This window comes from Periplaneta americana, chromosome 9 (assembly GCF_040183065.1).
Source record: "Periplaneta americana isolate PAMFEO1 chromosome 9, P.americana_PAMFEO1_priV1, whole genome shotgun sequence".
In the NCBI taxonomy this organism is placed as follows: Eukaryota; Metazoa; Arthropoda; class Insecta; order Blattodea; family Blattidae; genus Periplaneta; species Periplaneta americana.
In genome coordinates, this window is record NC_091125.1 from 35,789,803 (window position 1) to 35,808,013 (window position 18,211).

General features: G+C 34.8%; 1 protein-coding gene across 1 annotated transcript in view; it reads right to left on the minus strand.

Annotated features, from left to right (window-relative positions):
- Positions 1 to 18,211, minus strand: part of LOC138705571 (lysine-specific histone demethylase 1A-like) — a 139,418-nt gene that overhangs the window by 60,992 nt on the left and 60,215 nt on the right. Inside the window, exon 5 of the mRNA XM_069834172.1 lies at positions 15,751 to 15,943. Within this exon, the coding sequence (XP_069690273.1) occupies positions 15,751 to 15,943 (193 nt within the window). The remainder of the gene's footprint in view (positions 1 to 15,750; positions 15,944 to 18,211) is intronic.

Sequence of the window (18,211 nt, forward strand, 5' to 3'; positions counted from 1 at the left end):
TTGATATCTTCTTCTGCCCGAACTTTTCTCCCTTTCACCATCCCTTTCAGCAGGCAGTTTTCTTCCCAGCCAGTGACCCAACCAATTCCGTTTTCTCTTCCTGATCAGTTTCAACATTATTCTTTCTTCATCCACTCTTTCCAACACGATTTCATTTTCCATATTTCTGTCTACTTCACACGCTCCATTCTTCTCCAAGTCTACATTTCAATTTCTTATATTTCCTTCTCTTCACTTCGTCGTAATGTTCATGTTTCAGCCTCATACAATGCCACACTCCACACAAAGCACTTAACTAGTTTCTTCCTTAGTTCTTTCTTCAGAAGTCTGCAGAAGATGCTCCTTTTTTATAAAAGCTTCCTTTGACATGCCTGTACCTTTTGACTTTCTGGCAGCAGCTCATCTTAACTTAAAATACACATTTGAAGTTGTCCTCTTCTTGCACTAGGTACCTCATTTCGAATTCATACACTTACATTCTTTATTTTTCTTCCGATAACTAAGGTCTTCGACTTGTTTGCATTTATCTTCATCACATACTGTTCACAGCTGTCATTTACCTTCAGTAAACCGAGCAAGGTGGCTCATACCTTCCGCATGGGAATCGCATTCGAGAAGTCCGTGGTTCGAGTTCCGGATCGACCAACCTGACTGTGGCTTTTCCGTGGTTTTCCACAGTTACATAGGCAAATGTTGAGTTGGAAAAAAAATTTAGATTTCATATCATTCACCTTCTTCATTTCATTCCATAGACATATTCATGTCAAGACGCATGTCTTCCTCCGCTTACGGGGGGGGGGGTCCCTCTCCTCAACCGTTCCTGGTTTTCCAGCCTTCCGCAGTATCTCTGCCAGAATTTATTTCTTAAGAGTACTTCCAAGGTTGCTTCGACGCCGTTGGAATGAATCCTGTGCTACTTGGTCACCTTGGCGGGAGTAGTGGGCCCCCATTGGGTGAGCGGGTGAGGGTCACATGCGACCGATGGGCTGGTACACTTCATCCTCATTCATCCCATAAATTCGGGTTGCACAATAGGCCTCAGTATGTCCGACGTCCAAAGGGTCGTCCCTAACTTGCCCCTGGCCACCGTCACCTAAATTAACTAAGAGGTGGAGCTTAAACTGAGAGGATTCAATCCGGCATCGGAATTGGAATCCGGGATGGCTTGGTGGATAGAGCGTCAGCACGTAGAGCTGAAAATCCGGGTTCGAATCCTGGTGCCGAAGAGGATTATTCTCCGCTTCACCAATCCTTCATCATATGATAACGCAGAGTTCCTGCACGGAAATATCATATGTACTTCGGTACATCGCAATAACTTAACCTTACCTAGCTTCAGTAACATTTCCTGTAGTACAGATTAATGTTGGCTGCGACTGAACGAAAGCCAACTTCACGCTGGGACTGAGCATGTAAAATGAACATCACAAGCAGTGTTGCCAACACATAAATTGTATCCCGTCAGTATAACATCTTGAAATCCGTCAAAATCCGTCAAAATTAAAAAAAGAAATAATAAGACCCAAAAATTACTTACCAATCCTGATTAAAATAATAATTCGTCAACATCTAACTTAATTACGAGGAAATTTGAAACCGGGAATTCTTAAACATAGGACGGAACAGGCAGGGCTGTTCAAATGAAAAGTAAAATCTTCCAAAAATTAAAGAATTAAAAATGTCAGCAGCTAAAAATGTCAAAAGATGATGTAAATCGTAATTTCCGCCAGAAAATCCGTCACCCGTCAAAGCCACTTTTTTTCCCGTCCGCTACGTTGAAATTCCGTCAGTTTTGACGGAATTTCCGTCCATTTGGCAACACTGATCACAAGACTATTAGTAATGCTAGTCAGCCATCGCATTGACTGTAATTCAAGCGTTGTCAAAGAAAACAGAATAAAACTTAATTGAATGTTGTTTAATCAATTGTCCGAAGATAGGTGTGAACTTCTTAAGCACAAGACATCACTCATCAGGCAACTAAGCCAGGAAATAATTGGGTATCGTGGCCAGTTGCTTTCCCCCTCCATTGCATTCATCGCTGATTAGTAACATATTACACTAAATTACACTTAAGATGTATACTTCATTCATTCATACTCACAAATGGATTTTAAGGAACACGGAGATTCATTGCCGCCCTCACATCCTAAGCTCGCTATCGGTCCCTATCCTGTGCAAGATTAATCCAGTCTCTATCATCACATCCCACCCCCTCAAATACATTTTAATATTATCCTCCCATTTACGTCTCAGCCTTCCCAAAGGTCTTTTTTCTTCCGGCCTCCCAAATAACACTCTATATGCATTTCTGGATTCGCCCTTACGTACCACATGCTCTGCCCATCTCAATCGTCTGGATTAAATGTTCCTAATTATGTCAGGTGAAGAATACAATTCGTGCAGTTCTGCGTTATGTAACTTTCTCCATTCTCCTGTAACTTCATCCCTCTTTTAGCCCAAAATATTTTCCTAAGAACCTTATTCTCAAACACCCTTAATTTCTGTTCCTCTCTCAAAGTGAGAGTCCAAGTTTCACAACCATACAGAACAACCGGAAATATAACTTTTATAAATTCTAACTTTCAGACTTTTTGACAGCAGACTAGATGACAAACGTTTCTCAACTGAATAATAACAGGCATTTCCCATGTTTATTCTGCGTTTAATTTCCTCCCGAGTGTCATTTATATTTGTTATCGTTGCTCCAAGGTATTTGAATTTTTCCACCTCTTCGAAAGATAGATCTCCAATGTTTACATTACCATTTCTTACGATATTCTAGTCACGAGACATAATCATATAGGTACTGTACTTTGTCTTTTCGGAATTTACTTACAAATCTATCGCTTTACTTGGTTCAAGTAAAATTTTCGTGTTTTTCCTAATCGTTTGTGGATTTTCTTCTAACATATTCACGTCATCTGCATAGACAAGAAGCTGATGTAACCCGTTCAATTCCAAACCCACTCTGTTATCCTGAACTTTCCTAATGGCATATTCTAGAGCAAAGTTAAAAAGTAAAGGTGATAGTGCATCTCTTTGCTTTAGCTCGCAGTGAATTGGAAAAGTCCTTTGACACATCGTCAAGTAAGTTGTACTGCTTGATAATACAGTACTATATATGTACATATCAGCTAGAACATGAATCAGAGGCAAAATTTGATTATATTTTGGATTTCGCGTTTACCGATTGGTATATTAGCCATTAAAATCCCGGAACTCTTGTTCTATGACTCTTCATTCATCTACGATATTGTTTGAAAGTTTTTTTTTTACAGCTCACTCTATGTGGTTTTTAAGACATATTTTAATTCCAAACGTAGCTTTGTATATACCAATACAAAAATACAATATATTATAATTAAATGATATTAAATAAAGCGGACGTTAGTACGCTAACTAACCATAATAACTTTGATAACTTGAATATGTTATTAGGTTATTACTATAATTTATTCTCGGAGTGCGTATATTGCGGAAGCCAAAAATACGCCCTCTATATTTACTTAGTAATACAGACAAGATTATTAAGAAAATACGGGGAGGAAGAGTTTCCGTCCCCTACTTACTTCTATAAAATAGGGCTTCCTTATATTGAACGCTAATGAAGAAATAGCTGCCATATTTTCAGTGTTCCTGGTTACTTTAGCAAGGCTAAACCCTCATAAAAGAAGTCATTTTAACTGAAGGAATGGAATCACTAGCCTGTGGAACAGGGGTGTAAATATCTACTAAGATATCGCGCAGTAGTGTCAGGACCCCATTACTGTGAAATGTATCCTCATAAAACACTTCCAACACTTCGCCCACGTTATGTTACCAACTTCTATTGCGAACAAATGGGTGCCCAAAAAGTGTGTACATCCATGAAAATTAATACCTGCGAAAAAACATTCAGATGCCTAGTCTTGTCTGATGGGTAGCGGGTCCAAATTCGATACGCGAACATTTCGGATGGGATAAAATATCTATCAGAATAGAAGGATGGTCGTGAATCGCGTGTCATAGATTTGCAGCAAATACCTAATAGTATACTATTTTTAGTCATTTTTCAGTCTATCATTCAATATGGTATTATTGTTTGGGGTGGAAGTGTAAAAATTAATCTTACTCCGTTAAATTTACTACAAAAACGAATAATTAAAATTTGTTTGAAGAAACGTTTTGATTATCGAACTAAATTAATTTATTCTAAATTTAATGTATTTAATATTGAACAAATTTATAAATATACTCTATAAAATTTTGTATCATAAAAATCGTAATAAGTTTATATTACAGGCATATACTCATGACACACGACGAAATAATAATTCAGCATTAGTAGAACTTAAATGTTTCACATCTGCTTGTCTAATTTATAGCATTAATTTTGGCCCTCGGTTGTATATTCTTTAGCTAAATTACACCCAGAACTTCTAACATGTAACCCACTAACATATAACAAGAAAATTAGAAAACATGTTAATGTCTTCAATTTGATTAAATAAATTTATAAGTTATGTGTATGAATTAATCAGCCTATATTATATTTGTATTCTATAATTTCGGCATATATATTTTTTCATAAACTGTCCTACATTATTCACGTACGATATTATTCTTCTCTATGTTAATATTATATTACTGTATATAATTTCGTTGTAGCTGTAAATTTAATTTTAGTTCCTATTTTATTTTATTTTCTATATTTCTCTTGTATTAATATATTATATTATATCATTTCACTGTGGCTGTAATTTTAATTTTAGTTCCTATTTTATTTTATTTTATTTTATTTTATTTTATTTTATTTTGTATATTCTCTTATGTTAATAATATATCTAAAATGCGACCGAACGCGAGCGCTGCTCATTCGATCCTCAAATTTTGTTGATATAAGTCCGCGTAAGCAAAAAGGCTATGGGAGGGAGTTTCCGAGTTCCCTTTCACATCTTCATTGTGCCTAGTGCCGGATTAGATCAATTGAAAAAAATCCATGACTCCATTGAGAATTCAACCTGCGACTTTTTGGCTTGTAGAGTTACGTCTTGACCGCAACGGTGTCGTTCGCCCCACAGTTGGAGGAAACTTTGGGAAGAAACTCACCCACGTAATCAGCCCAAAGGAGAATCGAACCCCTACCCTAGAGAAGCAGGCCAACACACACCTACCACCTGAGTTACACCAGTACTTAAGCAAGAGGAAGAATTATAAAGCTGTTAGAAGTCGTATGTCATTTGATTTTCTCATATCACAGTAGCGTTACCTAAGTGGACAGATACTGCAGGGACGGAATAGGACAAGGATTAGCAGATATACAGAATGGACCGTATATAATGTCATTAGTTTTAGGGGTTTATCCTTAGAAATATTTCAAACAAAAAAAAATCAAATACAATTTTGCTTGTTTTCGCTTCCTTTTCGAGATAAAAATTGTTTTATATAGACCTAAAAACTGCATAACTTGTTTTGGAAAAGGCATTGATTTTTTTTTAATTTTATTGGGTTATTTTACGACGCTGTATCAACATCTAGGTTATTTAGCGTCTGAATGAAATGAAGGTGATAATGCCGGTGAAATGAGTCCAGGGTCCAGCACCGAAAGTTCCCCAGCATTTGCTCGTATTGGGTTGAGAGAAAACCCCGGAAAAAACCTCAACCAGGTAACTTGCCCCGACCGGGATTCGAACCCGGGCCACACTGGTATCGCGGCCAGACGCGCTGACCGTTACTCCACAGGTGTGGACGAAAGGCATTGATTTAATTACCAAAATGCTCAGTCAATTTAAGACAGCAGTGTATTAGACAACAACTGATTGAAAGAATTTTAATTTTATCTTTTATACGTGCAAAAATGTTATCCGAACTAATGTAACTTTTCGTTTTGCAAAGGTATTTTGTGCGAGATCGTGCGTATTTGCTTGTTTTCCGCACAGAACCAATACACGGTAAGTGTGAAATACCACATTCAGTATTCCCAACGTAACACACATAACAATTTCCCTCTTCTTACCGCTTAAGCGCGACATTCATTTTACTGCTTAAGCTTTTAACATATTATTTTTAGAGACGTTTAACATAGTAATAATTATAAATTGGAAACTTACCACTGCATTTTCACCCAAATTGCACTGTTAATTATTGTTTTTAAATATTTGCAAAAATTAAGTAAAGTCTACTACTCCACGAAACTTATTGCATTCCTGATACAAGTAACATTAAGGAAGCCGTGAAAAAATCAACAAGATTTCAGATGCCGATGTTATTACTGCAATATGTTATATAAATAATATTGTTAAAATATTAAAATGAAAAATAAATCATTACATAACCTTACCGTTTGTTTTAAGTTCGCATTTATAGACTGGGGGGAAAAAAAGACAGACGTATATCACGGCCTGCTTGAGTATAGTAGCCTAAACACAGAAATGAAGAAAGATATTTTGGTGTTCCGAAGTTGCCGTCATTAAACAGAAACTAACATGGAGATTTCATTGCAACTAATTAGAAATTCGTCTTTCAGGTATGTAATAAACGATCTCCGCACAAAATAATGTACGATACACGAGCGGTATGTTTGTTTTCATGTTCTCGGAAATTAAAAAAGCTCAACTACGTTTCGCTTTTTCAATCTTTTCCTCGACCATGAAAACGTCAACATACCGCTCTCGTAACGTATATTACTATTACAGTGTTACATTTGTTAAGATCAAATTTCTGCACATTAAAGGATAAAACTATTTTTTTTTTCAATCATTTATTGTCATAATACACTGCTCCCTTAAACTGACTGAGCATGTTGTGAATTAAATCAATGGCTTTCCCAAAACACTTTTTATCTCGAAAAGGAAGCAAAAAAAAAAAAGTAAAATTATATTTGACTTTTTTTGTTTTAGATATGTCTAAGAATAAACTCTTGAAATTAATAACTTTACTTACGGTTCATTTTGTACAATAAAATATAAAACTTCGATTCGGCATGTGACGCAGTAGAAGGGTTAACTTAGCCTGCAGTTGAACTGCTGTGTTGTCTGTGACTGCTTATAACGGAATTACATTGCTTTTCTATTGAACATTATTATCGTTATCCGATTCAGGCTCTGAATCTAATGATTCGTTATGATCTCCGTTTTTTCATGACTTTTTCAATAGATCGTTTTTCACTAAGACGATAATTTGAGAATTCTACCCTCAATCAGCCACTCCACATAACTCTTCACTTAACTCTTTAATAATGAAGAAAATCAGCCATGTATCTAACTTCCAGTTCTTATAAAATATATTCATTTCGTTTCTTTTCTCAAATTGTGTATTGTTATTTTCCTCAAGCTCATTTCATTGGTTGTTATTCTCTATATGTCGGAGTCCATGCTTCAGATACACAGAAGAGATTAGATTTTGCCATTGTGTTATGTACGTAGCCTTGTATAGAACTGAACTAAAGTGGGTTTGAAAACTGAATGAATAAATAATTGCTGCAACTCTTACAAAATGTATTATTTCAATATCTACATATTTTTCTCGTTCGTATGAGATATGATAGCCTAAATATTTAAATGTGTTCACCTGTTCTGAAGTTGTATTATGAATAGATGTTTGCTTCTCAAGGCATTTTTGCCTTGAAACGCCATTACTTTTGACCTTTTATACAAAAATCCATACTGTAACCTCAGCAATATCATTTGAAGGATATATTGAATTCTGGGGGTCATCCTCTGATGTGGTTAATACAACTTGATCATCAGCGAAGAGAAGTATATCTATTTTAGTTCATATCTTCTCTATTTGGATATTGGTTGTAACAGAACACACACAAAGTGAACCTTAAGTCATGTCGTTCATTTAAGGGGTTTAATCTTTGCGATATTTAAAACAGAAAAGATAATACAATTTTGTTCGTTTTGATTATATTTTGAGAAAAAATGTTTTAAAAGAAACGTTTAGTAGCGTATTTTAGGAAAACTATTTACTGAATTTCCAGTATCCAAGTCCAGTGGAGTCCTGCAGCCCGGAGCGCCACTTGTACAGGGACATCATTTTATTTTTAGTAACATTTTTAATATTAACCTGGCTATACCTTTAGAGAACCGGAAACACAGTTCGCTATCCCCTTCCACAACTGGAGTTCGATTATACTGGCGTAAAACACAAACAAAGCACTTTACTAGTACAGGAGGCAAGAAAAGTAGTTCATCCATTTTCGTAAACTAGGAAATATCGCGATTTTGAGTTCGATAATTTTCATTAGGTTTTTGTTTAATCAAAATGCAGTACTGTATTAAGAATAAGTGTTTTTATTCACGAACTGAGTTATCTATGCGAACGTATTCTTTATGCAGTGTACATTATACTGTCTACAGCATATTAGCGTACAATATAGAGAATTAATTTAAAATGAGAAACAATCATAATATGGATATTTAAACATATTTTTGAAAATGGTGGCCGTTCATTTCGATACAGGCTTCAGTACTTTTGTGCATATTATCGCACTATAGACTATTGCATCTAATTCCAATTGCCAGTTTCGTCCTTCGTACTAGTAACTCATGTTGAAATAATTCTGTATCTGCTCTATAAAAGAGTACCTTACGTACTGTAAATTCAATCTTCACTTCTGCCCGATCCGCACAGATAAAATTACTCAGACATGCTATCTACTGTCCGTCCAAGTGGTTATGCCGCAGGATCGTAGAAAGTGGGGAAATCACGTGACAGTTAATACTTAACGAGGCACTTTTATTTAAGTTAGGGCCTATTTTAAACAGTTGTATAATATTACGTAAACGTCCAATTCGTAACAGAAATTAATGTTTTCAGAAAAGAGCTAAGACAGCCCAGAATTTAGAGGGGTGTGCAGAAGCAGGTGGGGGAAATCGGGATGCGACGTAGGCAAACGGACAGTACCTGTGCGAAAATATGATTCAATATTGAAAGCTCTTTCGCCATTGGAAAACGCGAACATATTTCTTGAACGTACTATACTCAGTAACTCAGTGCTGTTTACTATACGCGGTCTTGATTCTGTCTGAAGAACAGTTGAAACTTCATTAGTAGAAGGGGTGGGAGTGAAGTACATTCAAAAACTCGGGTACAATAAAAATTGAAGTAAAATAAAATGATGTCCCTGTATTTCTCCTGCGTTCGTATAGCGACATCGCGATAGTTCACATTACGCCTGCGTCTACACTCGCCTCGGTCGAGTTATACTACAGCTCGCGTGTACGTTAGACTGTTAGAGTACGTCAGAGCGATGCAGGGGACAACAAAAAGTGTAAATAATAAATTACGTTTAAAGACATTTCTGGAAATTTACTTAAGTTTACCGGTTAACTATTTTAAGAATTGAAGTGAGAAGTAACTATTTATAATTGGTTGAAACAAAATTCTGTTTGCAGCTTCCCCCTATGCGTTTATAACAGAAAAGTTATACAGTATACCATCTGTATTTTTCTCAAAACATTAAAACAATCTACGTGGCAATGACCTCCCACTCCCCGACTAAAACACGTTCGGTGAAGGGATGGTTCATTGGAACATAACAGATTACTGTGCATTCGACCACTTATGTTGCACTGGAAAACTATCAAAACATAGCAGAATGGTAATTGACTATTTCATTGCACTTTACTAAAGAAATCACCCAAGAAAATTAATAATATGACTTACGGTACACCCGGTATAATGTTATAAAAAGTTGTGAATAAAAAGGCTAGTCTTGAAGAATATTTGTAGTGGGTAATGGTATTTAAATCAGTGATTTCGTCATTTATTCTGAGTTCGATTTTTATTTCTTTGAAAAATTTATATATGGATTCTGTCATTTGATTTGGTACGTTATTTTCTTTAGAATCAATAATATCATCAACAGTTTACAATGCTACAATTCTGAGTTTATCCTGAATATTCGCATGCAACAGATTAAGTATTAGGTCACCTCTTGACAGAACACAGATCAAACAAAAGAAAAATTAGGAACAACCAATTCACATAGTAGAGAGACAACTTTCCTACATGGATTCTTAACTTGTCATATGAATTTTTAGTCCGAATGATACTGATAAGTCGATTTTCTGGAAAATTTTAAATGCAGAAAGATATGTTGATTTGTAAATGAGGAGATGATTAATTTTTAGTTCATCCGCTGCTAAAATATCAAAGAGGCTGTCACTGAGAACCCATCCATTTCTTCAATTTATACTTCAAGTCGGATTAGGAGCTTTTGTCATCCAGTTTGCTCTCAAAATAGCTGAAAGTTAGAATTTATGTTCTGTACTGGGTGTTCAGTTCAAAGTGTGTCATGGCTTGCTGTATGCCGTCATGTGACTAGCCGATGAGCCTAGAGAATTCTATCTTCCTACACTTCCGCAGAGGCGTATTACCTAAATGCGAGAGAAGTTGCCTAGCAAGTACGGCGTTCATTCTGAAGAGTACGTACCGATACGTACGCTAACGCCGGTAGTGGCAGGAATGTGAACTGTTTGGAAATACGTACTGTCGGGATATGGGGAGAGGGTTAAGACGATTACTTACGTATTTGTTGACATTAACTTCGACGGTCAACATGGACACGGAGCATTTGATTTGTGTTGTGGAATGTTACCTTACGCAACCGATGATAACAAATACCCTGCGTACGACTTGCCAGCGCAAAACACAGTTCGAAAGAGGTTATGGTAGCACACAGACCGCCATCTGTTGCTACGACGTTCAAGTTATACCGTACATGTTCTCAAGTTCAGATTGAAGAACGTCTTGAATAATAGGCAACTTCTCTGACATATAAGCTGAAACTCGTTTCAAATCGGTGACTCAACAACAGTGACGTCATTACACACTTTGAAATGAACACCCAGTATGGTTGTGAAACTTGATTGAGAGAGGAACAGAGGTTAAGGGTGTTTGAGAATAAGGTGCCATATGAAATCTACTAATAGCAATATTTTCAGTTATCCCATATTAGTTAGATTCAGTAGTATACAGCGCTCATTTTTATATAAATTTAATCTCGACTGAGATGAGTCGTTGCACATTTTATTTATAGATGCCTCATTGTACTGAGTAGGCTACTGATAGTTCCATGATTTTATAGGCTTTCTGCACGGATGAAAACTTCCTTCTGCAAATCCCTCTTTGAAATAAGTGAACTTGTACAAGAGCTAACTTAATACAAGAATACATTCTCAGTGCATATTTTCGATTCGATAGCTTGAACAGTTCATACAACTGTTATTTGTAATATCTTCTAGAAATACAAAATCTCACAAAACATAAATTATTTCAGAATGTTTAGCAAACCTCTTAGTATAACATCATAATTCATATTAAAACGAAGTAAACGCATATAAGGATCTCTTCATATCTTAAAGGCCTACAATTAATGTAATACTGTATGTGACCTCAGTATGACTATTTCGCTATCAACAAAGAAAGATTTACGACATATCAAGACAGTAGTTGCTACCAACAAAATTAAAACAACATTACGATATACTTTATAACTAAGGTTCGGATAAAGTAGCTGTATCAGGACAGGCTGTATACCTGTATAGGAGAGGGCTTAAATTCCTTCAGACTACCCCCTTCCACTAGCCAAAACTCCACCAGCTGGGAAGAGCTAAGAGCTGTTGTAGCTAAAACATCAATGAATGAACAGTACAGCCGATAGGAAGTGAACATACGTCGGCTGGGGGATACGCGACAACTAGTTAATGTTTGTAAACAAAATGTACGGACCAAAGATGCCTATCCTGATACAGCTACTTTATACGAACATTACATATAAAAGATTTCTTGAACAATGCAAGAGAAAAAATGTAGAAAATAAGTACAGAAAAAATCTGTTGCACGTATAGGCCTACTTCGAAGAAAAATCTGGAATTTGGAAATCGTCGACATTATTGTTAAACTATTCCATTATTAAATGTGCTTAAAGCTAAAGAATAACCAAGACATTATTGTAAGTTATTAGTATTCTTAAAGAGGAGGACAGTAAATAAGTATTCTTAAATGTTATGTGTTTCTCGATAAAATACATATTGAAATAATTATTTAACGTTCAGTTTCTAAACAATATAATCGTTTTTAAAAGTAGACCATGCATCGTTTGTCAGGTTTAAATAACTGAACATAATTTATCTTTAACACTAAGAGCCATATTCTCAATAGTAGTTTAAGCTATCTTATAACTTACTTCAAGTTTAAACTTTGGTTTAAACAAAAAACTGTATTCCCAAGTTTAGTTTAAACCACCAAGTTTGATAGTTGAAACTATGCAAAATGGTTAAAATTATTATTATTATAACCTTAAAACCAAACTATGTATTGGAGAAAAATGTTGCTTTCATTGCGAGTAATGGAGGACTCTATGGAGATGTTCAATGAAATTGAAGCTGAAGATGTAAGAACTTTACCTAGAGAATTAACTTTACGATTAAGAATGCCTAAGTCATTTTCAAGAATTGAATGAAAGTGATTTTTAGGTTTACGTTTCATAAAAATAGTACTGCAAACATGGTATTAAATTAAACAGAAGAAAGATTGACAATCCAGTTGACAATTTTTACAGCCTTAAGATATTACGCATCAAGAAATTATCAAATCAATGATGTGGACAGCTACGGAATATGTCAATGTACTGTAAGTAGAGTGCTACATGAATTTTTCGAAGAAATAGCAAAATTATCTCAATATACTGTACATCATATTTTTTTATCAAAAAGCAAAATTTTCTCTGAGTAATGGAGCAGTTGACTGTATAATGTTCTTACTTTCCTTTACTAGCTCTAAAATTAATTTGCATTCCACTTCCCTTATAAATTTTTAATATTTTTCCTTCTTATTTCCCATTTCGTTAAATTATATTTTATTTCAGAGCAGTCATTTGACTACGAGTCAAGAAATGAAACTGCCCGATTTCGGTCTTTTCTTTTTAACTGTTGTATCACCATAATGCAATAATGTGAATATAATTTATTTTATTTGTGAGATACCTATTAAGTAATGTATTGATCTTAAATACAAAATAAAATAAAATAAATGATTTATTAACTAAAATTAACGTATGATCTCAGTAGTGAACAATTAAAAAGAAATGCAGGGTTTCCATCTAAGTGGTTTAAACCCAGACCCTCAAGGCTTAGGTTAAGGCAATAATTTAAACTAAACTACCTCCAAGACAGTGCTGAAAATATGGAGTATGATTTAAGCCATGAATTGAATTTCAAAAAGTTTAAATTAAACAGAATTTAAACTACTATTCAGAATACGGCCCTCATAATATCGAATTTCTAACACTATCGTCAACTGTAAAAACCTACTTTTATCCAAGGTTGTCTAAAAGGTATTTTCCAGCGATGTTCTTAAAAATATACGTTCATATGTTTTCTTTTTCTTTACGAGTTATTAATCTTCAACTCAGTGTTTGGTCACCCCTGTTTTATATCACAACTATACTTCTAGAACCCTGTAAGCATTATGAAGCCTCTACTTTCACTTCGTAAAAATAATGTTATACGCCACGACTCAACTGAATATAAACATAAGGAAATATAAGGTCCGAGATTTTTGTAAGGATTTTAATTTACGTTTAAATTTTGTAATTCAATTTCCATGCGATTATAAGATGAGAATTATCTTCCATAAAGCTTCGAGTTGAAAATATCTTGTTTGTGAACGAACGACAATTGTAAAATATGAGATGACTCCATAATAATATTAGTAAGCCTTAGCATTGGGATTGTGTAAGAGTCTCTCATCCACTAATGGGCTATAAAAAGAGGCTTGCTACCATCTTCGCTTACAAGTAACACAAATCCCAGCAGTAGGCAGCCGTCAGCGACAAACAAGCAAACAAATAACAAGACGACAACACCAAGCATCGTCACGTTGAGCCGCCATACATTACGAGACCCATAATGCATTAGGCTCTTTATCCTCGGGGCCGTACAGCAAGAAGAGGACACGCGGTTGGAGGTGGATTCAATCGTGCTCCTTCACAGTGTAGTGGACTGGCAAATTGACAAATATACGAATTAAGATTCCGTAGCATAGTTATGCTTTACTGCAAGCTTTTAAACTTAGAACTACTATGTGTTACTAAAAATAATGAAAGACTGTGTTCTCCGTTTAATTTCTCTCTCACGAACAATAAAAAACAAATTGTTATTGTTTATTGTTAATAAAATAACATTGACAGAAATACAATCTTAGTTCTTCCCTGAAAGAGTAAAAAACTCGTGCTCAGGGAGATATCTAAACACAAAGATAAACACAAAGATAATTTTTTGACACAAACTGGGTCAAGAAAAAAAATTACGGGAATAAATTAAATTTAAAAATACAATTTCAATTTTAATAATTTAAGTCATACAAATACATATACATATTAAATCAATATATATTCTTTAAAAATTAAATTCCTAACGCTATTTTTGAAATTCCTGATACTAAAATTTTCCAAATTTGGGTATTTATCAATTATTTTATTGTATAACCTTGGACCAAAGTAGGTACCATGGCTCAGAGCTGTGCTTGTGAAACACTTTGGTTCCTCTAGTCGTATAAAATCGGATCTTTTAGTTCCATATTTATGATGATACAATTTGAATTTATTACGGTTTTTATGTATGAAGATTAATAAGGCAATATAATAAATCTGTTTAATTTTCAAAACATTAAAATCAGTAAACAAAAGCTCAGATGAGTAATTAATTGGTTTATTAAAGCATATTTTAATGATTCTTTTCTGAATAAGTATTAGTGGAGTGAGATTAGAATTACAAGCATTTCCCCACCCTAAAATTCCATACTGGAGAATGGATTGAAATAAAGCTAAATAAATGAGACGTAAAATATTAATTGGTAATTAAATATGACCGAAGTATAACAAAGATATAAATTGTTTTACGTAATCTATTGCATAAACATGTAATATGTTTGTTCCATCGTAAGTGTTGGTCGATAGTAATGCCTAAATACTTAACTTCTGAGGATTCGGTTAATATGGGACATTCACAATTTTGAGAAGAACAATCTGAATGATGAATTTTGAGCCTAAAGGAAGATTGAGGAGATTGAAGACCACTGGACCTTAGTGAAAATGGAACAACAGTTGTTTTGGATGTGTTTAAGGAAAGAGCATTTGAATCAAACCACTCTTTAATTACCTGTAATCCATTATTCGCATTAATATAAGTGCCTTCCCAAGACTGTTCACCAAAAAGAATTACGGTATCATCCGCATATGAATATATAACCCCATTATATTTGCGTAAATCTGTTAATAACAAATCATTTATATAAATCAAGAATAAAATTGGACCAAGAACAAAACTACAAAAATTATTTTTTTTTTAATAACGGTATGAATTTTTTTGAAAATCCAAATATTTTTTTTTCTAAATGATACAAACATTAATATCTACGAATTCGTTTTTGATTTGTTGAGCTACGTTCACTCGTTCCGCAAATACAGCCTTTAATAGGTAACACCACATCCATTTCTCGAGGTTGCAGCCATTTTGTTATTGCGCAACTTTAACGAATGAAAACCACGCACTAGCTACATAATACTCGCAGAAACCTTTCAAACCATGTGACTTGTCCCCACTCTATCTTTTTTCGACCAAGAAACAGCGGTAACAAGATTTCGTCACACTTGTCTGCCAGTGTATACACCGGTATACCCGTCGTACGACCTAGACATAATTCTACGTCAAAAAAGCAACAAGATACTGTGAAAGTAATTTATATACGCCTACTTACCAGCAAAAAAAAGCCTAGGCTGGGGGGCTGGAGCAGCGGTGCCTGCCTGCTGTTGTTGACCAGCAGGTTGTTGCGGAGTGACGGGGGCTGCCAAGATGTCGTAGTCACTCCCGGAGGAACCAACCGCCACGAAGGAATAGGAGCCTCGGGACCAGGGATCCGCTCTCCATCGGGTCACGACTGTTTCCTTAGGCTGTAAACAGCAGACAGGACATGCCAATCCTACGTCAAAACAGTTAGCTCATTTGAAAAAGGACGAATCGCTTTAAAAACCTTTCAATAGAATATTTTGACCCGAATTGTAACTAATTTTAAAGAACACACGAAATCCTAATTAGTTATGATCTAAAGACTACTAAATTCTTATGCATATATGAGATTCTACGATTGAGAGAATCGATCCAAATCCGTATCAGAAAAAAAAAAGCAGAAAGTGATTTCAGTAAAAAATCAAAGCTCATTTCCTTTGTAGGCGATTTCGACATGATTCATTTCATTTATTCATAGTGTTCCGACCAAGGGCAGGTTTTTCACTGCAAACCCAGCATTCTCCAATCTTTCCTATTTTCTGCCTTCCTCTTTGCCTCCTCATATGATCCATAATCTTAATGTCGCCTATTTCAATATGACAATGGAGTTTATTTGTCGGGAGGCTAACAAGACATTTAATCGCGAGAACATCGCTATCTTTCGATAGAAAGGGAAGGAAGATAGCGTTGATGTTTCTGATTTCGTGAGTCGAAGAATTTTCTTAATAACATGAACGAAGGAGTGAGTGAGTGAGTGAGTGAGTGAGTGAGTGAGTGAGTGAGTGAGTGAGTGAGTGAGTGAGTGAGTGAGTGAGTGAGTGAGTTAATTGTACTTCGGTCACTTCCTACTGTACTTCTAGTAAATTTAAGTTTCTGTTTACGAGATTTTTATCCTTTCAAAGGCAATATTTATAGTTCGTTTACTGATATGGGTCTATCTTTTTGCACTACTTCTACCACCACCACCACTACCACCAATACTATTAATATTATTATTATTATTATTATTATTATTATTATTATTATTATTATTATTATTATTATACTGTAGTACGAGTATATGTCACATTGTGAAGTGGGTAATAACATTTTTATCAACAGTAAACCTCACTAAAGGTTTTGATTTATCTAGAGAAAATCAAACCTCGAGTAGGATTAAATTGACTATTACACGATTATAAGTAACGAATTACTCCAATACAATAAAATATTAATTAACTTACGAAAATACAACTGTCTGCAAATGTATTATTCACCATCTCAACATTACAAATATTACGCTAGATGGCAGTAGTGTGTTATGATGTTTTCTTGTTATCAGTTGTGCCAACTATGGAATCTTCATTGAAGTCTGTGGACGGTTACTAGTCAAGAAGGCTTTGCTGATTCAGTTTCATTTTTATTAAAACAGTTGCATTGCACTTCAATTTTCCGGATCCCAATAATCAACGACACTTGACAGATGATTTTCAATAAATCTTAATATTAAACAATCTCTGATACGTGACTATCCATAATATCATATAGCAGAAGCTATAACATAACCTAAATAATATAAACAAGTGTTAGAAAAGTTTTAATTAGGGATGATGAAATAAACAAGAAAAGTTTTAATTAAGGACGATGAAATAAAAAATAAACATGAATAATTTTAAAAGGAACAATTATTGAAAGTACAATTTTTAAATTTGAATGATTTAGTGGTTGGTGGTTCAGTTGATGTTATATTGGACGTGTGCGTAAAAGAAGTTGATATACAGTAGTGGCAAAAAAAAAACCGGACCGACCCTTGTAGCTGATTTCAGAGCCTTGTTCACTCCAGAGCACGATAGACTGGTAACTAAGACTTTCGTGGTTAGAATCCTGCCTGGGAAGGAAACTTTTTTTGTTCCTTATTCAAATTTATTCCCAATACTTTTCGATTGCAGCGATATTTTACTACTTAATTAACTTATTATTCCCGGAATATGAATTTCACCAGCAATCGAGAAGTATTGGGAACAGCGACCAAATTTCAAGTTCTATTTTCGGTTCAAGTTTGTCGAGCGTGACAAGAATCGAAGTCTGCTTTGAAGAAGCAGATCTAAAAAGTTCGCTCGAATTTGCCCCTTCAAGCCTCTCCTTCATGCTTTTGACTGCGTAAGACTTATAAAACAAATCTTGTGAATTTTATTAAGATGCAAGGAGAAATAATTTTTATTACAAAATTATCATTAAACATCGACAGAAATATACGTACATGTAGGCAAATCAAATTTTGTTTTAAAAATATATGCCAGTTTTTACTCTACCTACAGAAATTAAATGACATTCAAATAAATCACAGTTGCTCGGTGACAATAGAAGTGTGGCTATACGAATGATCGTATATGGTGAATAACGATACTTCATTAACTTTTAGATCCAAGATTGTTGGCAAAAAGATATTCAGT